At 40.8% G+C, this 20866-nt stretch overlaps 1 protein-coding gene across 1 annotated transcript in view; it reads right to left on the bottom strand.

Moving 5' to 3' along the window:
- Nucleotides 1-12021, bottom strand: part of LOC138520915 (cytochrome P450 2A6-like) — a 181735-nt gene extending 169714 nt beyond the window's left edge. Inside the window, exon 1 of the mRNA XM_069633342.1 lies at nt 11579-12021. Within this exon, the coding sequence (XP_069489443.1) occupies nt 11579-11791 (213 nt within the window). The 5' untranslated portion in view covers nt 11792-12021. The remainder of the gene's footprint in view (nt 1-11578) is intronic.
- Between the last annotated feature and the right edge of the window lie 8845 nt (nt 12022-20866).

Here is a 20866-nt window from a genome sequence, read left to right as displayed (position 1 = left end):
CAATTATTTGTGGAGATTTCAACATTCACTTATTTACAAAACGAGACAATGAGATACCACAATACAAACTTGCAAAAAAAAAGCACAAATATTGAAGAAGGAATGCTCCTTAAGAGATATTGGTCTCCTGGATGGTCATCTTCACACAGAAACAAAAAACAACAGTGTAAATAAGAAAGCATAACTTGATGGACCGACATTAGACAAGCCCTGGAAATGTTGTTCCTGGAATTCGCGTGGTTCAATACATTTATTCGAGGGGGAAAATCAGAATCTAAAATCTGTGGACATAATTTGCCTCCAGGAGACATGGATTAGCAAGCAGCCGATATGAGATGGATACGCGACATTCATGAATGCAGCAATTATTCAATCAAAAGGGCGCCCATCTGCTGGGCTATTAACAATGATTAAAGCAGGCCGTAAACTTACATGTGATAAAAACAACCAATTTGAATCCATTACACAAATAACCACACTAAAAACGACACTGCATAAGGTCAATAATGAAATCGAGAAAAATGGACCACAGAATCAGAAGATCTTATGTATATTCAACATCTACTGGAATCCAATAGCCATCAGTGACAATCTCTTCATTGATGCGATCTTTACGGCAATGGACGAAATAGGGAACCGTTATCCTAACAAGGAAATAATTATTTGTGGAGATTTCAACATTCACTTATTTACAAAACATGACAATGAGATACCACAAAACAAACTTACAAAAAAAAAAGCTCAAATATGGAAGAAGGAATGCTTCTTAAGAGATATTGGTCTCCTGAACAGAGGAAGCTTAGATAGTGATTTTACAAAGCTCTACCAGAAAAAACTAAAAAAAGAAGATGATGAGATACAATGTAAAGAAGAGCAATCTGAGAAGAAATCATGGGATTTTGAATGGACCTATGTTGAAATTCTGATGATCATCACCTATCTCAGCACCTCACGGGCCTCGGGTCCAGATGGACTGAGTAATGAGACATTAAAAACAAATCCAGAAGCCTGGTATAAATTCTGTGAACTTCTTTTTCAGACCATAGTAACAAATTCATGCTCCATTTCTGGATTAGTGCATGTTTCACCATCAGGAGAGTGATCATTACCCTATGATCCTACGTTTCTCTATAGGAAGTCATCACACAAGTAATCTCTCAGCTGGGACACTCACTGTCAATTCCAATCTTAACCAGATATCGTGAAGTTCTGATAAGATAGGGTGGCTTTTTTGGTGGCTCAGGAAATACTTCGAGGCTATTCTTTGGAGAGTGTGAGCTCCAAGTCTACTAAGACCATCAAAACTGCCCACTTGGCAATAGTTAAATCTGAGGTTTATGTTGATGCCATTAAGTCCAGTATATTGACTACATATGGTGGCCGATCGAGAGCAGGTCATGGTCCAAAGAAGTTACAGCGTCATGTATTTGACAAGAACATCAAAGATAGAAAAAGGGTTTATGCTGATATCTCCGTAGAATGGCCAAACTACAGCTTACGTCAGATTGCTATGCCCTCTTGGTAAAGGATATCAAGACCAAATATCACACATGGTTAAAATAGTATAGGTATTATGTAGAATTCACCAATTGCCATGATTTGGTTCAATACTCCCTTTCTGATAACACCAACGAGTTCTGGAAAATCGTTAACGGAAATAAACCTTAAGGTAGAGACGTTAACAGAGTCTCGTAGAAGGACTAGACCAAAAACATCCAGCAAACATTGCGTGAGTGTGGCACCAGGAATCCTATGTTAGATCTGACTTCTTTCATCTGGACCCTTGAGAAAGGCCCTATTGACATAGCCAATCTTATTATGGCCAGTACATCTTCCAGAGCACTTGGCCCTGATGGCCTTTGCAACCATCTAATTAAAACTGATACTAAAATCCGGGCAGAGGCACTCTACTGACTGTTTTGTTGCATCAGTGTAACACAGATATTTCATCTTCCTGGAGGGACAGTATCATCATACCAGTTTTAAAAAAAAGGCTGCAGCTCTGATCCACAAAATGATTGGTTATTGGCGATGTTAGACGCCCCAGCCAAAATATTTGCTAGGGTGCTCCTTGCGGAGCTTAGACAATGGATAGAAGCCAAAAACATAATTCTGTTTAATCAAACAGTTTTTAGGAAAGACTACAACACTACTATCAACGGCCTAGCTATAGTTACTTCTGTGCAGCAGGCCTGGCTGATTCCTAAAACACCAGTGTATGTGGCATTTTAAGACTTCAGCGCAGCTTTCGACGCTGTCGATAGGAAGAGGCTGTGGAGGAAGCTGCAAAGCTGGAACATCTCACTGGGTTTACAAAAATGATTATCCATTTACATGATCGCACTAGAGTTAAGGTCTATCGGGACCAACATGGCGCTATGTCTAGTTGTATAACTGCACAGAAGGGGCTTAAACAAGGTTGCATTCTTGCACCAATGTTGTTTAACTTGTATTTGTCAGATTTGGGAGGGGCTATCATGAACCCTAACGCCATCCTGCCTAAATTGGGCAACACCCCATTGCGGTGGCTGGCCTACGCTGACGATCCAGCCTTGCTAGATCTAACGCCCGGGGGCCTTAAGGTGTCTTTGAATCTCTTGAATTCTTACTCTACTATTAACTCCTTAAAAGTAAATACCACTAAAACCAAAATTACAGTATTTACCACTAAATATACCAAAGTGAGAGATTTTAAAATGGACTATGAATGGGGAGGACATCGATGCAGTCGCCACATATAATACCTGGCATCTCTCTAGATTCTTAGCTCTGAGGTGCTACACATCTTGATCAACTCAAAATTAAGACTTCCCAGGTAGCTTGTGCAATTCGCTCATAACGGAGGGGGATATTCGGTAGGTGTTTTGACCGAGCTGTTTCAAGTTAAAATCTTACTTACCATGTTGTACGAGCAGAGATATGGACCCTGGGAGAATGCCCAATGTAGCAAAATTACAGCATGCTATCCTGAGGAGAGAGCTGAGATTGCCCCCCTATACAGCCATTGTTGGTCAAGCTTACCATGAGCTGTTTAGTTACATACTGGAAGCTGGTTAATGCCCCTGATGATTCACTGAATAGGCAGATGTATGTTACTATACTCACCAGAAAACATCCTATGTCTAGCAGTTTTTTTGTTCAGATTAAGCTCACGTTTGACAGGCTGCTTGCTATGGGCCCTGATCATGTACTGTCTATGACTCTTCTACATTATAGGACAACTTTGAAAGATCTTCTCTTTTTACAGGGCAAGGTGCAATTGATTGTAAACTTAGCCACTAAAACTAACGTTGTTCTGTTTTTCAAATATATTTCAGAACGAGAGGTAACCCCTAACTACATTAATAAGTTTAACTCTGCTAGGTCCCTCTAAATTACTCGGCCATGGCTAAACATTTTGAGAAATTAAAGACTGTTTTCTGTGTGTGGAGCATTGTCTAGAGTCTGTTGAACATCTTTTGATTGACTGTTCCTCTCTACTCAAGTTTTGACTACAAGCACTGAGATCTGCTGCCTTGATGGGGAATTATTTGTCTGAGGCCCTTTGGACCATTTTTATGTATGGTAACCATGAAGCCTGTGTAGTTTACTTGACAAAACTTTGGAAAAGGATCATTATCGTACTTGACATCATTGAATTATTTAGGGTGGCTGTCGCTTTTGTAGCATGAACCTTAGGTTGGATCTGTAAATGTACACTGCTCAGTTGATGTATTTTATTGTTGGCTTTTTGTCTGTTTTAAATTGTGTGATGTATTAAACAAGTTGACTTTATTAACTATATAATACAATAAACAAATTAAAAAAAGATCCTCATTATTGGGTTCAAAACCAATGAAGCAAAAAGGGTAGGATTCAAGATCAAATCCATGAGTCAATTGAGTCAGGAGCAGCATTCTGTACCAAAGCCTTGATTTTAATAAATCCGCTCAAATCAGAGGATTTGATAACATGCTCCACCTACAGGGAGGGTTCCTTGAGACCTGCACTTAAACCCCCAGCTAATCCTAAGGTGTTAGACAATTATAAGCTGATCTCAAATTTCCCAAATGCTATCAATCTATTTGATAGGTGCTTGACTCACCGGAACTACTCAACAGAACTGGTAGTAAGCACCTTTCTCTTCATTTAATTTTAAGAGAAGTGCACAATAGAAATGGGATAACAGTACTAATCAAGGCTGTTTTTACATTGTGTTTCAGGTGGCCACAGAGATAATGTGTGAAAGCTCATCTCAATCATACAATATTATCTAAATACATGTATTTAGGTGTTAAAATGGTTTGAGTGAAAACCAGATTGTTTATGTTGTAAAACTAATGCAATCCCCTGAAGACGTTCCTAATATTGGGAGTAACGAAACATGTTTGGAAAAGTCTAGCTACAGCAGAGTAGCTGAGCAACAAGCTATCAGTGTTTTTGTCTTTTGCTACATTTCAGTAGTAATTGTAAACAAAGATTTAAAACTGCAGTTTCTTAACATTGAAGTGTGTTACCTGCTATTTTGAGGTTGGTTAGCATTTTTTGCTTTTCTGAGAGCTATTTTTATTGGTTGTACTCAACACTATGGTAATGTCAACTTATGCAAAAGTCACTTTGTTGGGGTGCACAAATCACTTTTGAGTAATTTGTGGAATTATGTATTTTAAAACAAAATCATTGTGAATAAAGTATATCTTTGTAAGAGACATTCTGGATTTGTACATTCAATTCAGGTATATATTTGTTTCCATACGTTTTTGTTTTGATCTAATAGCATCCAGAGCAATCAGAAAGCCCATATTTAATGAGGTTACTGACATACACCTGCAAAGTGCATTGTTTGATGGGTCTGTATTGTTGTTGGGCGCCAGCCTTCCAGTCAATGCTCCCAAGATGTGGAACTCTCTAAACCCCCGCCCCGCATCCGCAATTAACCTTCATACGCAATCTTCAGAAAGCTTGTCAAAACCTGTCTGTTCAACAAATACGACTAACTGCTATTCTACCCACCAGGCAAAAGCCACCATCATGACCAAGTCAGCTTCCTCATCATTGTTATGCACCTTATATTTTTTCTTTATCCCGGTTTGCTAATTTCCCCAGGATGTGTACAAACGCTGTGCTACCTCAGGGTCCAGAAATCCATTGGTGCAACATGTGCAGTGGTAATGTCTGAAGGCCATGACTAGACGGGCCCAGATAAAACTATTGGTGAAAAATGTACACTGGCCACTGGCCATGGCCGAAAGGCCATTGCTATTGGGCCCCAGAAAAACTACAGTATAACACAATCCTTGAAATTCTGTGGAAAAACATTAGTTAAGAAAGAGTTAAGGGATCAGATTTAACATCATAAATGCAATAAATAAATACATGCTATCACTGATGGCATCACTGATGGTGTCACTAATGACATCATACATGACATCACTGATGAGATCAATAATGACTTCATATATGACATTATTGATTATATGTTAGAATAACCTTTTTATTACACGTAATAATAATAACAACATAACATAGAACAATACACTGTTACAGAAGTGTCATATGCTTAAGTGTGGCACGTTCATTTGTAAAACTTATCAACTCAAATAAAAATATGTTACATTATACACATGGTTTGAATTTCATGTCTTAGTAAGCAATTACAATACTTCACTACAGGTAAAGTACCTGATTCAGCTTAATCTTTTCAGTTATTTCAAACATAATATCATAAATATATGTGGTAGTAAAAAAAAAAATTAGAATAGCTTAAATGTGCAATTCTCCTCACTGAAATAACATTGAATGAACACATTTTCTAAATGACAAGTTTTATTAAAAAAAATAATCACATGTAATTGAAGGTACATGCTATGTAATTGTGATGGTATAGAATCTAACAATTCAAATGTTGATTTTATTTATTTATTTGCATTTTTAAAGCGCTCACACAGCCTGGAGGCTGAGAGGCGCTATTACAGATTTTTTGTTTTGATATTGTTGCCTTAGTTGCATATTTATAATGCACTTAAATACCCAGAGGTTTCAAAGCGCGGACAGGGTATTGAACCTGTGTTGCTTCTTGTCGTTTTGCTTTCAAGGTGAGCACGTTGCCACTGAGCTATCCTCACGGGCTATTGGTCAATATACAAATAAATCTGTTACTAATACTAGATCATTACATTTATAGAAAATAATTTAAGATTAGACTGTAAATATTTAATTACAGACATCACAATTGTATTAATAATATTTTTACTCGTTTTTTTGAAAATAAATTATGAATTTTTATTCCAATATAACGGATTACCTTCCAAAGAACATAATACATGTATACTACTTAATGTATGTATGCACTTACAATTGTGCACTGTAAACTACATCTAAAGAAAGAAGCACAGAATACAATTTACTGTGTAAGTATGAAATATGTTTATATATTATGTAACAAAAGAGAGTTGTCATATTTCAAAATGTAATTAATCATACCAGTGATATTGGTGTTGTTGTGTATGATGTCATTCGTATTGCGATCAGTGATGTCATGTGTTATATAATTAGTGTCCATTGCTAGTGGGCCCCAAAGAAACATATTGGTGCAATATTTAGAGTATCCAATGCTGAAGGCCATGGCTAGTGGGCCCCAAAGAAGCATATTAGTGCAACATATAGAGTGGTCACGGCCTTAGGCTGTGGCAACTGGTCCCGGTGAAGGCCATGGCTGTGGGGCCCTAGGAAGGTATTAGTGCAATTTGGAGAGTGGCCATGGCCAAAGCCTGTGGCTAGTGGCCCCATATAAAATAATTGGTGCAACATGTACAGTGGCCATGGCCAAATTCCATGGACACTGGTCATGGACGAAGGCCATGGCTGGTGGGCCCCAAAGAAATCCATTGGTGGAACATGTGCAGTGGCAATGTCTGAAGGCCATGACTAGACGGGCCCAGATAAAACTATTGGTGAAAAATGTACACTGGCCACTGGCCATGGCCGAAAGGCCATTGCTATTGGGCCCCAGAGAAACTACAGTATAACACAATCCTTGAAATTCTGTGGAAAAAACTTTTGTTAAGAAAGAGTTAAGGGATCAGATTTAACATCAAAAATAAATAGAAACAAAACCTTTGAAATTCACTGAAAAAATGTTTAGTTTTAAAACAGCTAAGGTGAACAATAGATTGCAACAAAACCCTTCAAATTCAGAGGTAAACCCTCAGTTAAAGAGACGTTAAAGGAAAAGTGTGCTCAAAAGTTTTATTGTCCCAAAGGATGGGCAATAATCAAAAATATATATACAAATTATTTATTTTTTGGGGAAATAAAGTTTATTGGTTTTGAACACAGTCAAGCATTGAATCAAACATAACCACATGAGGAACAAATCCTCTACAAACCCTCCAGAAGTCTTGACTCACCCCCGTTATCTCTCCACCTCCCCCCAAACCCCCTTCAGTTCAATTAAACTCTTCTTTCAGCAACTGAATATAACAAACTGTGCATTTATTGTTCAATCAATGTCAAGTGGTCCTTAAACACCCAAGTGACATCATATCATAGTCTGTGAGGCACCCCTACAGTTTAGTGTCTATCCGGGGTGGGCCGGTACTCTCTTTGTAAACCATCTGCCCTCCTCCACCTCACCCAAATGAATTGCAACATTGCAGCCATTCCGTTTCTATGGATGTACTTACCTCATGAATCACTGCTGTGATCTTTTCCATTGAATATATATCTTTTGCTGTGTTTGACCACTCTTTTACTGTGGGAATGATCATCCTTTACCAGTATCTAGCACAGCACGGTTGTGTCCTGCCAGGAGGAGATATGCTCATTATTTTAAAATAAAGTTCCTATTTAAAGTTTTAAGCAAATGAGGCTCAAACTCAAAAATTTCATACACAAGGAGGTATCCATTTTGTGAAATGGATGAGCCTCCTGTGCTTGTATTAAGCTCTGCCCGCCACCTACTGGTAGCTTTTGTTTATTACAGTCGGCTTTTGCTTCATTATTGCTGGAGAGCAGAGAATGCAGTCAGAATCCTATACTTCCTGCTGTCTGCAGTGTATTATTTTAATTTTTTTACTTAGGTAACCACAGCAATTATAAATACAATGCCACAGCAATTATAAATACAACCACATTGTATTGATGATTGCAGTAGCTTTTGCTTTGAGACTGCCTGGCTCCCCCGAGCTGGGGAAGCCTGGGAGACTCAAAGCGAAAGTACCGGCATTTATAAACACAATGTTGTTGTATTTATGATTGCAGTGGTTTTCTTTTTAAGTTTCCCAGGCTCCCACGGCTCGGGGAAGCCTGTGAAACTTAAAAAGAAAACTACAGCAATTATAATACAACTGTGTTGTATTTATGACTACAGTGGCTTTCGCTTTGAGCCGAGGGAGCCCGGGAGACTCAAAGCAAAAGTACCAGCATTTATAAATACAACATTGCTGTATTTATGATTGCTGTGGTTTTCTTTTTAAGTTTCCCGGGCTCCCCCAAGCCGAGGGAGACCGGGAAACTTAAAAAGAAAAGTACAACAATCATAAATACAACAAAGTTGTATTTATAATTGCGGCACCTTTTGTTTTAGGCAAGTACAGGCAATTATGAATACTTCACCGTCATCTGGCAGAGTATTCATAAATGCTGCGACTTCATTTTTCAGTTATCCATGCTCGGGAAACTAGAAAAGAAAGTTGCAGTAATTATGAAAACTCAGCCGGCAGCCAGCAAAGTATTTATAATTGCTCTGCCTTTCATTTTATGGTTTCTGTGCTTCCCTGGGCTTGGGCAGCTCCGAAAATGTACAATGAAAGTGAAGGCAATTGTAAACACTGGCAGCCTCCTCTACATGTTAAGCTCTGCTCTCTGGCTGCAGTAAGCAAAAGCTCCCTGCTTGATTATTGCCGCCAGAGCAGAGCTTAACATGAACAGAGGAGGCTGATTCATATCACAAACTAGATGCCTGCATGTAAAAACTTTAAATCTCATTTGCTAAAATGTTTATATAGGAACTTTCTTTAAAAATATGTTTTACATATATTTTTGATTATTGCCCATCTTTTGAGACAATACAATTTTGAGCGCACTTCCCCTTTAAAGTGAAAGTTTAACACAACAAAACCCTTGAAATTTGGCAGCCAATATAGTCAAAGCCACCTTGACTGCTCTCCCCTTTTTGCACAGCATATGACCACAATGATGACATCACAGACTGTATCACTGATGCCATCACTGGTGACACCACTCATTACACGATATATGACATTACTGATTACATCACTGATCATATCAGACATAACATCATATATAAAATCAAATAAGGGCACTTAGATTTGTGAACCCACTGTGCTTGCCAATTAAACCAGTATGAACACAATTCTAACTTGAGAATCTGCTGTGGGTGACAGTGAGCGGCTGGGTCACTGTGCCCAACTGGACCGTGATAAGATAATTGATTAGAATATTACACTGGGCCTCATTACACGGATGGCGGAGAACCATGGCGCTATTAGCACCATGGTTCATGCTGGTAAAATACCGGCACCGCCTTGGCGGAAAGGGGAATTACCGCCCCATTCCAAGGTTGGTGGGGCGGTAATTCCCCCTTCCACCATTGCCCTTCCCCATTCCCATTTTTGCCCCATAGGGCTCAATGGGAATGGAGAAGGCGCTAATTACGGTACCGCAAATTGCGATACCGTAATTAGCTCCCTGGGTCCCTTTGCGGGTTGGTTTTTAACGCCTGCAAAAAGCAGGCGTTAAATCCCCCAACTTGCAAAGGGACCTCGTAGTAAGGCGGTAAGGATTTACCGGTACCGGTATTTTACCGGTACCAGTAAATTCTTACCGCCATCCGTGTAATGAGGCCCACTGTCACACTGCGCTAATTGCCCACTGCCTTCAATCGTGATAGTTGATTAAACACTCAATAATCAGCACAGAGCGACAGTGTATAATTCTAATCAATAACATCATATGTGACTTGTCTGATTAAAGCACTGATCACATTAATTACATTTTCGACTTTTAGGACTATTTTCTTTTACATAAATTGGCTGTAAACGTGTGTGTCTTTAGAGCATGTGTCTTTAGAGCATGTGTCATAAGAGCATGTGTCCTAAGTGTGAGTTTTGTATGTGTGTCATGGGAGCAATGTGCTGTAAGACTGTGGCGTAAGGCGTATAAACATATACATTTTGTATAGAAGCTGTACATTCATTCTGAGCATGTGTCAAATGGCATAACAGCATCTGGCGTATCTATATGTGTCATAAGAGTGTTTTGCAAGAATGTGTGTGTGTGTAGAAAGAAATGGTGTTGTGTGTGTTGTAGGAGGTGTGTCATATGAGTGTGCACGATATTGAGTGTCTGTCGTAGGAACGAGTGCCATAAGAGGGTGTGTCATAAGAGCATGTGTTGCAAGAGAAAGTGTCATAAGTGTGAGTGTCGTAAACATGTTTGTTGTCAAAGCGTTTGTCGTAAGAGCGTGTGTCATAGGACTGTGTGTTTAAAGGGATATGAGCATGTACATGTTCATTTTATTTAGAAAATACACATTGATTCTGAGCATGTGTAATGTACATATTCTACATGTATGTGTACATTTTGTATAGAAGCTGCACATTCATTCTGAGAGTACATAATGCGCAAGTTCTATATGTGCATTTTGTACAGAAGTAGTACATTTATTCAGAGTGTGGTGTATCATTATAGCATAAATGCACATTGAATACATGTATTTGTCGTAAGTGTGTGTTTATTTTAGTATACATTAGCCAATTAAGGCTTTTTATACTTATACAGCATCCCATAATCATCATTTATAATTATAAAACCAATTATTCAACATTTATAGAGCATCAAAAAAAGCAAGTATACAACATCTAAACAGTAAATAAAAAAAATGACAATAATCACAATGTTTCTAATTAAAATGTAAGTAAGAGCATGTGTGGTAAGAGTGTCTGTCGTTTGTGTCACTTACTATTGACCTTCTAAGCATCTGAAAGCTTGCATTAAAGTGAGCTTTAACTTTGATGTGTATTTTGAGCTTACAGGAGGAGTGTATGAGTTCTGCACTCCGTACATGTATGCAATTTACATTTCCTGAAAACTATTGACTTGGATGGGAGCTTTGTGATGTATATTAGTGTGCATGTACAAAATGTACATCTCTCACACTTACGTGTACAATGCGGATATACAATGTACATTCTATTATATGCCATATATATATATATATATATATATATATATATATATATATATATTTATATATATATATATATAAATGCTCATATTAAACTGAGCTGCAACTTTGATGTGAATGTTCAATACCTCTGAGAGGCTCAAATAAGATTAACATTGTGTACATGTACGAACGATAAATCTCCTATACATCTCATACACATATGAAAAGTGACATCAAAGTGAGTCCTGAAGTTGATGTGTTTTCGAGGTACAGTAGCGCACATTACACCCATTAGAGATGAATGCAACCATCATGTTTAGGTGTACACTTGTACCACTTTCCAAATTGAGCTGCTGAAAGAACATAGAAGCAGGCACCACGTTGCACAGACTGGACAGATAAACTCACCGTCTTGAGTGATTTCAGAAAATTACTCGGCCTGATCTGATGCAGGTTCCCTATGAGGGGAAGAGGAGCTGGTCCTGGAGGCAGGCGACTGCTTTCACGGCGACTGCTTTCACCATGGCGTGTCCAGGCCCACAGAAGGAGCAGGCAGAACATGAAGAGAAGAAGGTATACTGTCACATTTGCGCCAAGAGCTAGTGTCGCAGGCTGCAGCATTATGCGCGCGTCCCGTGCTCTGAATACAATCTGCTTGTAATGGCGGCGTCAGGCACTCTACTGTACACAGGCTGCTCGGCACACAACTGCTGATTCAATTTCTTGGGGCGGTGCTTGGTCTGACCTGTTTCCAGTGGCTTTGGGAGAATGTTGCCAGTTGGCAGTGTTTAATCTGGCACACATAGGTTTTTCCTCTGGCGAGACATGTTCTTGCATTTCTTCGAATAGCGGACCTGGGAACCAGTCAAACTCCTGTTTTTTTTGGCACTAACATCCTACGATTTCTGCGTTGTTGGGACGTGTTGAAGGATTTTTAACCGCTCATGAGCCTCTCTATACATGGGTTCATCCAGCCAGTCCCATCCTAGTTGTGATGGGGGCTGTCATGGCGGCATTTTCACGCGCAGAAATCTGGGTAGTTGTTGTGCCATCATATGGCAACTTAAACAAATGACATGTCAGCACGGGTTTTCCTCTAACATCTGTAACTATGACGTGCAAGGCATGTACATTTTTTCTATGAAGCCTGACAAATCTGTGTCCGTCTGTAGTCCTTGATGTATACATTTAAATTCAGATAAATTAGTGTTTAAAATAAAAACAGAAGAGAGGGCTGGAGAGAGAGAGATATAGAGAGAAGAGAGAGAGACAAAGAGAGCGAAAGAGAGAGTTCTGGGAAAGAGGAGGAACACGAGAGAGAGTGAAGGGGTGTAGGAAGAGGAGGCGAAAAGAGCAGAAGAAAGAAAATCTGGGAGAACAGGTGAAGGAGAAAAATAGAGAAAGAAAGAGAGCAAAGTTATGATAAAGAAAAATAATTAGAGAGAGAATGAAAGAGCTAGAAGAAAATTAGAGTGTGGCGCTGGAGAGAAAGAGAGAGGGTGAGAGTGAAATAAATACAGAGGCATTGAGAAAGTGGAGGGAAACGAGCGAGAGAGTGATTGAAAGGTGGAGGGGAAAGGGTTAAAAAGAGAATGAGAAAGGTGGGAGGGAAAGACGTGGGGAGAACATTGGAGAGAGTGGCCACGAGAGAGTTAGAGCAATAATCGGAGGAGGGAGTGGAAAAGAAAGAGAGGGCTGAGAGAAAATGAGTGGAATATTGAAAGAACCAATACCTGAAGGAGACTGAGTTTTTAGATATATGTCGAGAGAGATACAGAGAGAATGAATGAATGCGAGGGACAGGGGATCAGGTGTGAGAGAGAATGAAAGAATGAGAAAGAGTGAGAGAAATATGGTAAGGGAGAGCAAAAGAGGAGTATGAGAGAGAGAGAGAGAGACAGAGGAGTATGCGATGGGAGAGAGAACGGAAATACAAGGGAGTGAGCGAGACCGGCAGAGAGAAAGAACGTAGGAGCTAGAAAGAGAGGGAATAAGGAGGGACTAAAACCACGAAGACACAAGCAGCAGAGAAAATCACAGATTAATAAAGGGAGTGATAGAAAGATAGACACAGATAGATAGATAGATAGATAGATAGATAGATAGATAGATAGATAGATAGATAGATAGATAGATAGATAGGGAGGCAGGTAGATAGAGAGTTAGTTAGGTAGAAAGGTGGGTAGATAGGTAGATAGGTAGGTAGAAAGTTAGGTAGATTGATATGCAGGTAGATAGATACAACGGTAGGTAGATAGGTATATGGATAGATATGCAGGTAGATAGAGAGCACAGTAGGTAGACACGTAGGTAGATAGATTGGTAGATAGATAGGCAGGGAGATGGATACATACGTAGGTAGATAGGGAGGTATATGGATAGCTAGGTAGGTAGATCAAACGAACGAACGAACGAACGAACGAACGAACGAACGAACGAACGAACGAACGAACGATCAGTAGGTAAATAGATAGGTAGATAGCTAGACAGGCAGGCAGGTATATAGATACATAGCTAGGTAGATACGCTGGTATATTGATAGATATATAGGTAGGTAGATAGAGAGCTTGTTAGGTAGATAGGCAGATAGACAGGTAGGTAGATAGATAGATAGATAGATAGATAGATAGATAGATAGATAGATAGATAGATAGATAGATAGATAGATAGATAGATAGATAGATAAGCAGGTAGATAGCTACATAGGTAGATAAGCATGTATATGGATAGATAGGTGGGTAGATATAGAGCTCTGCAGTTAGACAGGTAGATAGATAGATAGATAGATAGATAGATAGATAGAGATACATAGGTAGGTAGGTAGATAGGTAGATAGATAGGTATATGGACAGATAGGTAGGCAGATAGAGAGCAGCTCAGTAGGTAGACAGGTAGGTAAATAGATGGTTCGATAGACAGGCTGGTAGAAAGGGAGATAGATAGGTAGATAGGTAGTTAGGTAGATAGGTAGATAGTCCAGATTTCCTTTCCCTTGGGTTCATTAAAGGACAACTGTTGCATGTGGGTTTTGGGCAGATCTCAAAGTGGCCGGATATTAACAGCTGTCACAGGCTCAGTAAGCCAGCGTTTTACTCCTTGAATACCTGTGATTGACAAAGTTCATTACCACCAGGACAGAGTTAGAAATCCAGGCTATATCAAGCTGAAAAATGTCCTGTAAAGTACCTCATCCTGTGAGGAGGCTTTTTAACCCTTTGTTCTAAGAGTAGACCTTTGCTTCAGTGGCTTCCAAGGAACTTCAGATTGTGTTCCACTGAGGGATGTTAACCAGAAAGGAGGGTAAAGTGCCTGTGATACTTTCCTTCAGCAAATACTTTGCTCTCCTTATTCCATAGCTCTCTGCACATGCCAGCAGCGTTGCCAAGAGCCAGAACCCAGGCGAGCAGTGTCCTGGACCAGTCCAGGAAAATTCTAATGAAAATTATAAACACGTTGCCTCTTTCTCTTGTGCCTTCCTGTTTTGGATCCCTTTAAACAATATATAAAAAGCCAGATTTGGTTTTTCACAGCTATTTGTACTCCCATTTAAAACACAAAACGTGTACCCTCCATTCTGTATGCTTGTCGTGTACTGTTTAGTGTATTCTAGCAATAGAATTGTGTTAGTATTGAGTAGTTTTTATGTTTTAGTTGTCATTTTTAGGAGCAATGTTGTTTGTTTGTTTGTTCCCTTAAGTCAGTTGGGGTAGGGCTGGGTCTCTATGATTCTTGGGGTGCACACGTTTGTGTTCATCAGTTGACCAGCACACAAGCACAATGCTCGGTGTTGCCATTTGTGGCAGTTGAAATTGCACGCTGACTGCAAAGCTGGGCGGGCATGGGGGAAAAGCCACGAGGGAGAAGGAGGAGGGTCTGCATTTCTCCACACAGAAGATGGAGGATTTTTGCATGATGATGAGGAGCAGCGACCCTTTTTCTCTCTGTAGGCTAAGACTCTCCTTTTCTGTGCGGTTGCAGGGGTCTGTGGTAGATGGACTGCTCTTTTATATGTGAGGAGGGGGTGGGCACTTCCTGGGACATCACCCAATCTGGGGAGGGGAGGACCTTTAAAGGGACAGCCAGTTACAGTGATTTCATTCATTCTTTTGCCAGGATTTGACAGAAGAGGTGGTGGTGTGGGAGGCGCAACACTTCACCTGGGCATATTAAGAGGTGAATCTACACAAAAAGAGGAGAAGAGACCTGAACGAAGACTTTAGAAGAACAAAGGACAGATAACAAGTACAACCAAGATAAAGATTGTAGAGAGGCCAATTGTGGCTTGAGAACAGAGGCAGAAAATAGACAGCATTTTCAGTACCAGTTTTCTGTCTCTGGCTCATCTGTGAAACCCGTAATGCCACAGCTCCCCTCAGCGTTCCCCTTAACCACGCCAAAAGCCAACAAAATCCTCCTCCTTTACCACAACAATATTACCCAATCTCAACTTACGCCATACTTTCCTCAAACAACCTTAATAGCTATGCTAACAACACAGAAAACACCTCTACCATCCTACTATATACAACACAATGCCGGCAAATAAGCAACAAACAAAAATACACAGCTGTCTTCCTCTTATATAGGTTATTTGACTTTATTTTCACTGCCCCAAAAGGATGCTGGGCTTTATACCCTGCCACACAACCTTCTCCAACTACTGTCAGAAGTATCTTCTCTATCTTTAAATTCTCTTTTACAACACTATTCAATGATTCCCTGTTCAGTTATCATTGTGCACAAGTATACTCATGTCGTCCGAGGACCGCCCCAGTTTTATCGGTCATCAAGCCTCCTGTATCTGCCTGCATTTGCCCTCTGCAACCAATGTGCCGCCTGCAAGACTGGGCAGGAGTTGTGATAACTGTGCTCCTGCAAACCTTCTCGTAAGTGAGTGCTCAAACCCTCCCTGCAGGAGGATCCTGCTGCCCAGGTGGGGTGTGGTAAGGAGTCCTCGACCCTCCGCCCAATGCTCAGTATCTCAGGAGTGCCTTCAACTGTTAAGAAGATCCCAATCAACTTTCAATACCCAATAAAACCAAACTCAAGACATCTGTGTAAATACAAGTGCATGAGAATACCCAGCTGTATTCACAAATAAGTGGCTGGGAGCCCATACAAAGTAGTATTATCTCAGCAATATAATGGGTTACATGCGGTTTTAAACTACAAACTCGTCACGAATGACGTCATGGTTAGTAACAAAAATAACACTTTATTTACCTTTATAGTTGCTTAGTATACTATATGATATACATTTTCTACAGGGAAGGGATAATACCATTGAGTATTCTTTAACTGATCACTCCTCCTAAGTACATCTTGCCAGACAATGTCATATTTTACACTGGAATTTGATTGTTAGGCACCATGATACATCAGCCAACCTTGCGCATACGCTTCTCATTGGTCAGCGCTCCAGTTATTCCACCCTGGCACCTTTATGTTGTGCCAAGATGCGTGGCGAGGAAGGGGAGATAGACGCACCGCTGCAAACCAATGTGAAGAAGTCACTCAGTTTCATTTCTCATGCTCTAGACGTCATTTCTTCAAGTTGTCCGTGGCTTTGGCATGCAGTGTGCATTTGTGTGTATATGTAGTCAGTGTGCAGGTGCGTTATCTAGTTGGCCTGAAATGAGTGCTCACTGCTCTGAATCACGTGGTCAGGGACCAGGATTCGGAGCTCCATTCCATCTATTGTATTCATATTCTGCTGCTCCTCTGCTCATTGTTGTCTGGGAAGCATGAGATCATTTAGCATGGTGGTTACTGGGAATCTGAACTATTTATGTACTCTACTCTTTCCAACAGAAACTAATTGGCTTTGTAGTTTCATCTTGTGTGCGCCTGAAGAATGTTATCTTGTGGAGTTTCAATTTACCCTAACCTTCGTGTCCGAGCTCCTGTCCTTCTGTCTATCCATGGTGGGGCCTTGTAACAGTGTGCACACCAATTCTAAAGCACTGTTCTGTGTTTCAGGAAGACGACCTTTCACAGGTCTGTCTGTAAAATGGTGCTGCTCTGGCTGTTATCCACAATTTGTATTCTCTGTGCCTGTTGCATATGTTCTTCGTGTCCCATGCATGTGTTCTTAGTGTCTAGTACATATGCATTATGTTATGCGTTATTCCTCATCGTGTATGCTAGTGTCACTTTTACCTATGCTATTCTGGAACCTGTCACTATACTCGTGTATGCATTCTAATGTATACCCTTTCCTTACATTGTGTTGCGGAATCTAGTCTACTCTTTATGTCAATTCACTTTACTATTAATGGGTACACTAGCTGTTCACAGTTCACTTGTGAACTTGTACCTGCACTCATCAGTAATCTCAGGTGGGGGCTGGTCTTGTTGTAATGGCCATGATGCTGATCTGATCTGCATCATTACACCTTCTTAGGTGTACCCAGTTCACTGGTTTTAGGCATAGATTGCATATCACAGGGTCTTCTGGGCACCACAGAAACGTCACCACTGGCAAGATAAATTGTGAGAGAACAATAATGAGGGCACTGCACAGACATAGGGTTAAATGCGGTGTCCAGACATTTGGTCGACTGAAAACTGGTCGAAAGACATTTGGTCGACGCAATTTGGTCGAAAACCAAATGGTCGAATTTTTTTTAATTTATATATATATTTTTCGGGTTTTCGTTTTTAAAAAAAAGGGTTTTTTAGAAGAAAAAGGGGGTTGGGGGGGACCCCCCCCCCCCCAAAAAAAGGGGTGAAATAAAAAGTAAAACAATTTGACCATTTGGTTTTCGACCAAATTGGTTCGACCATTTGTCCAGTCGACCAATTTTTTCCGACCAAATGTCTGGTAACCGTTAAATGCCTCCTTTTCTGCTTGAACCTTCACAAGGGACCCCTGTGCCTGCCTTGTCCCATGGCAAAGGCAGGTAAAGGTGCAGAGCCTTTAGTGTATTCCAACTCCTATGACATCTTGTGGGGGCCACCTCTGTCTCCACCTGTTGCTGTTCTATATATTCCTTCAAAACCACCACAAGCACCCTCTCTCGGTCTGCCTCTGAGTATCCTAACACCTCTTCTGCACCTTCTCTGAGAATCAGCACCATCTCCTCTCCTTCTCCCGGATTTGTTAAGGCACTGTGAAGCAAACACCAAAGTGGAACAGTGACCTTAATGCCCTTCTCCCACAAAAGGTTTAGTATACTCTAACAGTCCTTGCTGGTTAAATAAAAAACTCTGGCATAAGTACACCCTACCCTTACTCTATGTTATCCAGCCCCCTCACCACCATCGCCTCCTGTGGCTGTATCAAACCTTTCATGGTTGCCAACCAAGCCTCCTCTGCCTTCTTCTCCTTTGGAAATGGTAAACCCACCCTCCTGCTTCATCTTCTCCACTTCTTGCGTCATCCCTCATATACCTTAACACCTTAGAAAACAACTACTCCGTGGATGTCTGTCAACTACAGAGAGTATAACCACAAGAGACACACTGTTCTCCTCCAGGAAATCCAAGTCACAATAACACTCTCACTCCAAGAGCTGTTAACCTCCTCCTCCTCTTCCAACTCTCTCCCCTCAAATCACTGCCTCATGTCATGATTTCAATTCCATACTTAGGGAGGTGAATTATTAGACTCGAACAATCAATTCAAGTGACTGTCCAGTGCAAAAAATCAATTCAGATAGGGCTTTAACAGTGTGCTTGTGAGATCCATTAATTCAAAACAATCCACAATCTGATCTCATTGTGTGTATCATCTTATTTAGATTACGTCCTACAACTTGCCTATGATAGGAGGATGATTAAATGAGATATCCACAACATAATACAATGAAATTAGTGCAGTGTTAAATGCTAGGTAGATACACAAAGGAGTCATATTCACAGTTCTTTTTTTTAATTTTTTTTAATTAAAAGTTGTTTATTAGTTTGATTAACAAACTTTTACAACATAAAAAATTTCATTTGTTGATTTAAATCATACAAACAATTTCACATAGCAATTGAACCTTTTCAAAAATTTCAGAATTGAAAATAAAATCTCACCAATTTGTAATATTTGCTACATGATTTTCTCTGTACATAAAAGTAAGCAATAAATGCATATCCTACTCCTTTTGGGACCCTTGTTACCACCATTAGTTGGATGATGGTAGTACTGCATTTTAAGCATCTTCTTCTTCTTTTTTTTTTTTCGAGTTCCTTAACTAAGTCCAGTCTGCCTCCAGTCCTTGCTGTGTTGTGTTGTGCTACATTGAGGAGCTGCACTACGTGTTCAGTCCTCTTTCTTTCTTCACTGGGCTAACTGTTTAAAAACCCCTCCAGCGCGCGGAGCGCGGCACGGAGTCCGGTGCAGAGTCCAGTCTGCCTCCAGTCCTTGCTGTGTTGTGTTGTGCTACATTGAGGAGCTGCACTACGTGTTCAGTCCTCTTTCTTTCTTCACTGGGCTAACTGTTTAAAAACCCCTCCAGCGCGCGGAGCGCGGCGCGGAGTCCGGTGCAGAGTCCAGTCTGCCTCCAGTCCGCCTACATCGCTGAGGACGCGCCGAGCTGCAACTCGAGTCTGACAACCACCGGTAAGAGATACCATGGTAACTGACATTCGTCCGCAGATGCGCCAATCAACATTAAATGCTCGGAATCGTGGTGCGTTTTCTTACTCAACCGAACCTGTGCTGCCAGCTGTTGGTGCCGGTGCTTCTACAAATGCGACCGCACCTCTCCCTTTCCCTCCCTCTTCCCTACCCACCCCGTCTTCCTCTTCCCTCCCCCTCATTACAGCTTGTGCTCCTCTTCCACGCCCTTCGCCCCCCCTTACCTAGCTCAAGCTGTGGTTGAAAGCCTTCCACACAGTTCCACACAACTTCACGCTGACAGCACTAGCGACCTTGAAGCAAACTTTGAAACAAAAACATCCCTCGTCTCTGTCAACCAAGCTGCAGTGTCTGTGGTCGACGTGAAAGTTGTACATACTCACATAGCGCAATCTCAACCTACCTTCACGTCCAACGACGAGACCTTAATTCTTGAAAGTGCCGCCGTAAACACAGCGAGTACGCGGTCTGAAAATACTGCGCCACTTGTTGTTGTTTCCGACATTGAATCTCACCTGCCGCCTGTAGCAGACGGTGATGAAACTAATAAAATCAATCAAGTCGTGTTGGCCGACAACTCGACACAAGCTCTTCACTCTAATGAGCTAGACAACGTGTGCCAAAACATCATGAAATCGCACACAGTTTTGGCCGAACCTGACTCACTCACAATGTCAAACATGGTAAATGAGCATCATCCTCCTAAGTCAAACGTGATGATTGAAATCGATACCGCTTCCTTTCTTTCGCCGTTTGACGTAATGGACACAGAACTACTGGCCCTGAAGATACCAAATGGGCCCGAAATTCAAACAAACTTTTCTTTCATTCCGCCTATAAATAATGATATCTCATGTGACTCTATAGTCAGTAGAACTGTCACTGCTTCAACGGCTCCTGCATTCGAATCGGATTTACAAAGACGTAAAATCTCACGTCCATCAGAAACCACAGTACCTCGACCCCTTTTACCTCCCCTGCTTATGTCTACTCATAAAAAAAGTCAAGGAGTGGACTTAGCGGGACGAGAAGCGCGGCTGACGGAGCGGCTGACAGCGGACTATCAAGCCGTAAAAAACGAACTAATTCATAGCTTCTCGATGGCTCCGGAAATCATACCAACAACT

This window comes from Ambystoma mexicanum, chromosome 13, assembly GCF_040938575.1.
Source record: "Ambystoma mexicanum isolate Mex_15411 chromosome 13, UKY_AmexF1_1, whole genome shotgun sequence".
Lineage (NCBI taxonomy): Eukaryota > Metazoa > Chordata > Amphibia > Caudata > Ambystomatidae > Ambystoma > Ambystoma mexicanum.
The sequence above is the reverse complement of the archived record's forward strand: the minus strand, read 5'-3'. Positions and strand labels throughout refer to the sequence as shown.